The 6,792-nt window shown below is 41.7% G+C and overlaps 1 protein-coding gene across 3 annotated transcripts in view; it reads right to left on the reverse strand.

Annotated features, from left to right (window-relative positions):
* Positions 1-6,254, reverse strand: part of LOC142772024 (uncharacterized) — a 30,755-nt gene extending 24,501 nt beyond the window's left edge. The window contains exons 1-4 of one of the 3 annotated variants that reach the window (XM_075874099.1): positions 5,830-6,254; positions 3,898-4,034; positions 3,780-3,830; positions 2,095-2,178 (exon numbers count right to left, since the gene is read on the reverse strand). In XM_075874099.1, coding sequence (XP_075730214.1) covers positions 2,136-2,178; positions 3,780-3,830; positions 3,898-4,034; positions 5,830-5,955 — 357 coding nt within the window. In that variant the 5' untranslated portion in view covers positions 5,956-6,254 and the 3' untranslated portion in view covers positions 2,095-2,135. Of the gene's footprint in view, positions 1-2,094; positions 2,179-3,762; positions 3,831-3,897; positions 4,035-5,829 lie in introns of all 3 variants that reach the window. The other 2 variants (XM_075874097.1, XM_075874098.1) reach the window with 2 other exon arrangements.
* Between the last annotated feature and the right edge of the window lie 538 nt (positions 6,255-6,792).

Below are 6,792 nucleotides of genomic sequence, written 5' to 3' on the forward strand. Positions count from 1 at the left end.
TTTCTTGCTGCTCGAGCTGTTCTTTGCAGGTTGAATGCGGCATTATACCTTGTTTATAATAAATTAGAGCCCCGTGAAATAAAAGATGAATGCATTGCACTCCCCTGTGAAAGCAAAGTCTGGCACGCAATTCACTTGTATTTCCCGGATAGGGCCAACCACCCTGCCTACGCAGACACACTCGCACAGACACATTCATTGAAGGTAGTTGCCTCTGTTTCAGCAAAACGGGGCCCTGCTTTGAAAAGATTGAATATTCAAGGGCTGACAGGGTGATAGCAACACCATGGAGTGAAAGTTGTCAAAGCAAGAAAAAAAAAACTTCACCTACTCCTTTGAGTCACCACCACTTTGGCCACATAGATCGCCTTGGCCATGAACATATCTATTGATCCCACTGTTAAGCACTATGTGTGCTACGAACTTTCATTTCAATGATGCATCACGTCTAATAAAACATTGGCGTTTACCACAAACAAGATGAGAAGCACGGTGACGCGAAACGCATATTCGGTATTTAAGGCAGCACAAAAATCAAAATTTGCGAAGTCAATCTCAGATTGCTTCTCCATTTTTCGCTCTTAGTCATAGTGACCATAGTTACAGAAGACAGCGAAGAAACCTGGCAGCGAAAGTTTCATAAAAAAATGAAAACAACCTAATGGAATGTGACTATTGCCCTGTTTCATTTTGTGGAACCGCCATAGAACAATTTGTTAATTTTAATCATTATTTTAAATGTGGCATTGTTTATTTAGTACAACCTTAGGCACCACGCAGAAACATCGCCTTCGAGAGATATTCATTTCTTCTTCGTGAGCTTTGAGATGAGTGCTAAAGGGGGGGGGGAGGGTGCGATTTCAACTGCAGATATATTGCTAAGCTAGCGCGGAAGTCCGCGCCTTCACAAGTTTATTTATGGAACTTCGGATTCTTTATTTCGATACCTATGAAGTAATGCAAGATGATGGTTGTTTGCGTGACAATTACGGCCACTGTTTGTGAACTACTTCCATTGTAGAGTGGAGGCATGAAAAATAAGGGCAATGAGGCCTCGTTGGTGGAAGCTAAATATATTCTTAGGTTGTGACTGACTGTAGTGCTAGTTATATTTTGTACTTCAACTTCACACCTTTGCAAATCGTAACTTACATTTCTGGTCTTTATTGTGCGTATACGATCCTCAATTACATTGTATCTTCTATAATAATTATTATATAACTATGTATATAATAATTCTCACGTCTAATGTGTACCACCCATCTAACACAATGCTCCTCTAAAACCCTGAAAAGTAGCCCCGCCACGGTGGTCTAGTGGCTAAGGTACTCGGCTGCTCACCCGCAGGGCGCGGGTTCGAATCCCGGCTGCGGCGGCTGCATTTCCGATGGAGGCGGAAATGTTGTAGGCCCGTGCGCTCAGATTTGGGTGCACGTTAAAGAACCCCAGGTGGTCTAAATTTCCGGAGCCCTCCACTACGGCGTCTCTCATAATCATATAGTGGTTTTGGGACGTTAAACCCCACATATCAATCAATCAATCAAAACCCTGCAAAGTACTCGAAATAAGTAAATAAACAACCTCCATTATTAACGTGGTGTTTTCTTTCTGCTTTCGTAGTGATTTAGCAAACTTTACAAGTGTACCTACCGGTATACCGAGGAACGATTAACCTTCACTCGTTCCACCTCGGTGGATCAGTGGCTCGGCTGCTCGGCTGCAGACCGAAGGTCGCGGCTTCGATTCTAGTGACGACTATCGCATTTCGTTGGAGGCGAACTAGTAGAGGCCCATGTACGGTGCGAAATAAGTACACGTCAAAAAGCACCTGGCGGTAAACATTTCCAGAGTCCGCATATTATTATTACTTGCATATTATTTAAATTCTCTCAACCTCGGAAACTCATGTGTATGCTCTGAGCTGTGAGCTGACGTTTGTCAAACCATAAATTACATGTTCAGCGCAGTGTAGGTGCCCGTAATAGCACAATATGCACACAGCTATTAGTATTTTTAGAGCTTCTCATGAATAATTTGTGAATAAGTTTGATTTTAATAATTTCTGTGGTAGCAAAAATCAAATCAATAACGTACCCCGTGTAATCGAACGTACCACTACAACCCCACACGAACAATCAGGGGCCTTGTAGGTGATTCTTTCGATATGCAGTGTATGATCTGCAAAAAGGAATGAGCACAATCATTTACAACTTATCTACACTGCGAACAGAACATTCTTCCCATATGCATGTCATTTACCGCGCCTATAGTTCTGGGACAGTCAAACTGTTTACTAGACTTCTCAGGCACTTCGTAACCTTCAGGAGACGTTGTGCAGTGCCTTGCATACACGTAACTGCCCAAGAAACATCCACGACAACCGACGCCATGAACCCTGCCAAGTACCCCATTAGGTGGAGCCAACCAACGCGTCATTAGTATGAAATAAAGAATAACTGAGCGCAGATGTGTGAAAATATTTTTGCTATTTGAAAGCCGAGAATCAAACTGGTCGTCATGCCAACGATTCCAAAGCCGCTACATTTTGCGGGCAGATACGCCTCATAGTGCGGCACCAGCACTCCCGTCTCTTTTTATTCGGTCGAGGTCACTAAACGAGGGCTTGGCTATCTGGACACCCTTATTTCAGGGAATATTTTTAAATGTCGTTTATTTTAATGATTGTTTACAGAAAGTGATTCTTCAGTGAACAGCAGCACATTTCGTGCTAAAAAGCTATTCGCGTGTTAAGCGAGAAAAGCTGCTCATGAGCCAGTTCAAGAGCCAAGATATGTCAGCGCCATCAGCTGCTTCCATGGTTTACCTAATATAGAGGAGAAAAAGCCCCGCCATGCGATAACTCCGCTTCCTGTGCAATGTCGACGTGGTTGTTAGGCCTGTTCTCTTTTTTTTTTCAGTACACTCTGCTTTGAAAAAAATTATGAAAAGAAACCCGAATTTCTGATATGAAGTTGCCTGAAGGACTTTAGGTTTTCGAGAAGCTGTTGCCGAGAGAGCACGAAAAAAATGGGGTGGAGATGATGTCCATGTACCCACCACCACTCAAGGAGAAATGCTAGCAAAATAAAAACTAAAGCGTTCCCTTGCGCCAGTTGGCACGACATAATCAATGTAAAACAAGGCAAAAAGACAGAGCACCAGCACGAGAAGAACAAATCAAAGGGCACATAAAAAGGAAAAAAGCAGTCTCTACTTATTGCAACCTTATTAGTCTGCTAAAAACACACCTACCACTTGTTCAGCGTTAAAGGCCGGGTACATGCACCGAAGGCTCCCTCACGCACCCTGCACTACAGACGCTGTCATCTTATGAATGACAGTGTCCAGGGAGCATTCGTGAGTCTACATTCAAGTGAATTGTTGTTAGGATACCAGTGGTATCAGCACCTGGCCTCTGAAAGTCCTAACTCCCGCTTCGTTCTACAATTGTACAAGTGTTTTACACAAAAACACTGAACGGCGTATGCTATATACTGGGAGTAAGAATTACGAAGATGATAATACTGATTATGCAGTTCTGACAACTATTCATTCTGTCACTCTAGCCTCCAGCTGTTATAAAGTAGCATCGGTTATCCTAGCATTTTCACGTGATCCTTACATAAGTGTCAATGTTTTTATTTCAGAGGTTGTCAATGCGCCACATATTCTATTCCATAAATTCACTTACCAGTTTTCTTTAAGGCTTCCGAAAGGCAGCTGGCACTATTCAACTACTAAAACAATAAATATTTGTAATACCTTCACTAAAGACGTACATTCGGGCCAGAAGTCTTGTGCTGAACTGTCCCACTAGTTCCACACTAATCCTGTTTAAAAAGATGAAGCGTGGTTCAGAATAAGTATAACCATAATTGAAGAAATTATACATCTTACCTCTGTCGGCCGTTCAACATTGTCCTGTTGAAAGAGATGAACATCTGGTTTATAGAACGCTGTTTATCATACCTGCAACGGATGTTGTTAATTTTTGTGGTATTGTACGTCCATATTATTTCTTTAGTATTCACAAACTGAAAAAGAGAGGCAAAAGATAAGACGCAGTGAGTATGTTGTGCTAAGCTGCCGCTCCCAGATAGACATGTTCATTTTTTTTATATTCAAATGAGATTTTTTTTCTGATATGAAGTTCTCTGAAGGGCTTTAGGTTTTTGAGTTTGCAGAAGGACCCTCAGCCCAAAAACGCTACGCTTACCAGTTAAGACAGCTAAAAGAAAATGGCTAGTGGTAGTTTTCGACATCTTCCTTCTTTGCTGACACCTCATTGCATTATTACCTAGAGCAATGAATTCATAAATCTTATTGCAGTTGTTTAGAGTTCTTGGTCTTGGAACTGAAGTTGTTGTTGAAATGTGTGAGCGCGAATACAAGCAAAAAGTCATAGTTTCGGTCCGATGCAGCTACCTTACTTTACCCGAATTTATTTCAGCAGCTAAAATGTACGTCAAAAGCGGGACACATAGATGTCCAAGTCTGCCCAGGCGGCGCTGTAAGAAACACCGCCGCCAGCGCTCTCATCCCCACCCTTGCCACAACTAGGTAGTGCGAATGAAGCCACCCTCAAGCGAATGTGCATAGGTCACTATAGAATTCCCTTCTTTCGTTGGTGCTGAGGTGTGGCTTTCTGAAAACTAAAGTCCCGAAGAGCTTTTTTTCGTCGATCCAGAAATGTAAACATTTTCCGTCTATTCAGGAAAGTAGAAAGCTCATGAAAGTGAACTGGGGACACAATGCAAAAGATGCTTCAGTTATTTGGCCATGCGGCAACTCGCAAGTACAAGTGAGCATCACATGACAATGAGATCGAGGCAAGCACTTCGACGAACTTGTACATACTCGTAGTGTCAATGCGAATAACTGCATACACAAACACTCTATCTTACGATCAGTGGCACGGAGCTCATTTCATCAGGCACGAATTGCCTAGGTGATTTTCAGCTTTGCAGTAGCATTCTACGTCCATCTCCCGCTTCCGTTGCGTTCCGTTGTTTTACTACGCATTCTCGAGTCTTCCATTACCTGTTGTCTTCCCCTTCTGTATATTGCAACTGGGGATACGTCTTTGTCCATTTCCTCGGGGTTCAACGAAAGGCGAAACCAAAACCTCCGAGAAAGCTCTGGCGATCGCGAAGATTATGAGCAAGCAAAACGTCTTGCTTGTGTTATGACCAGTCATTTATGCTCGTCATACAGTCATGTTAGGGCATACAAATTGGGGTATTGATACGATTATCGAAACGGCCAAGAAAGCCGTAAGCGGCTAGATAGATAGATAGATAGATAGATAGATAGATAGATAGATAGATAGATAGATAGATAGATAGATAGATAGATAGATAGATAGATAGATAGATAGATAGATAGATAGATAGATAAATAGATAGATAGATAGATAGATAGATAGATAGATAGATAGATAGATAGATAGATAGATAGATAGATAGATAGATAGATAGATAGATAGATAGACAGACAGATAGATAGATAGATAGATAGATAGATAGATAGATAGATAGATAGATAGATAGATAGATAGATAGATAGATAGATAGATAGATAGATAGATAGATAGATAGATAGATAGATAGATAGGCTCAATGTCACCAAGGCTGGCTAATAAATGCTTCGAATTTTAAAAAATTGATAATTTTGACACGTACCCGCTACAATTAGGCCAAAATATTTTTGGACAGCTTTACGCCCCTGCTACACGTAGTGATATAAAGAAGACCGAGTGATAAAGGTCTAACGTAGAAATGCGTGCTAACTTGATAGCCACATCTTCATTGATTAAAAGCAACAACTCACGTCTCTGATTCGGTAGCAGTGCACATGGACGAACGGGAGAAAATATTGTGCAACTTCTATATGGGCAACAAAAACGAGAACTATGGCTGTCGAGACTTTTTGGTGCATAGCACAGCTGCTAGACATTTATCTGAATGCACACAAAATGTGACTTTAAGCTGCTGTTGTGGCGTACGACCGGAGATTATCTTTGATGACCTTTCTTTTCTTTCAGTGAAACAATGGGCTAACGGCAGCTGCTTTTTTCGCATTACACTTCTTCACACGTTGATTCTATTGCACAGATTTAAACAACCGTTTTCAGAATACACATTTCTGTCTGCAACGATGTCCTCTACAAAGGCAACTTTCACCCTATTAAAACTTTTGATATCTTAGTGGTTCCTGGCCGTATCCTTGACAATTTATGTATATTTCACACTGAACCATCGTCCATGTACATGCCACACTGAACTATTCATGTACGTGCCACACAGAACTATGCCCATGTCACACTGAACCATCGCTTCACACGTTCTTCGAAGGGTAATAAACGGAAGTAGTGGTGAAAATAATCAGGAAAACTGGGGCCGAATGCACAAAGCTTTCTCTTTGGCTACGCATTTTCTTAGCCAAAACTTCTCTTATCTGGAGGGATTACTATAGCGCGAGTATGAATTTAACTTATTCGGCACTTAAGAGGGCAAGGAGGACACACGATAGCCGATGAAATGACAAGGAAAGAAAGATGTGTTTGCCGATAATATCAAGACAGCACGCAAAGCGTCTAGCATCGAGAGTATACGATGATAGCCAATAATTTGCTGCATCTAAGTTTCAGATCCGCGAGTGTCTGCTACAGCGCTTACGGGATGCCGCGTACGTTGTAAGAGACGTTTTGGTGGGCTGTGCAAAGCCAAGCACTCGCCTTTAATCAACGACTGTAGCTAAAAAAATAATTGCTCGATGGCCTTAAGCCACCGA

The sequence above is a fragment of the Rhipicephalus microplus genome, chromosome 9, assembly GCF_043290135.1.
Source record: "Rhipicephalus microplus isolate Deutch F79 chromosome 9, USDA_Rmic, whole genome shotgun sequence".
Taxonomy (NCBI): Eukaryota; Metazoa; Arthropoda; class Arachnida; order Ixodida; family Ixodidae; genus Rhipicephalus; species Rhipicephalus microplus.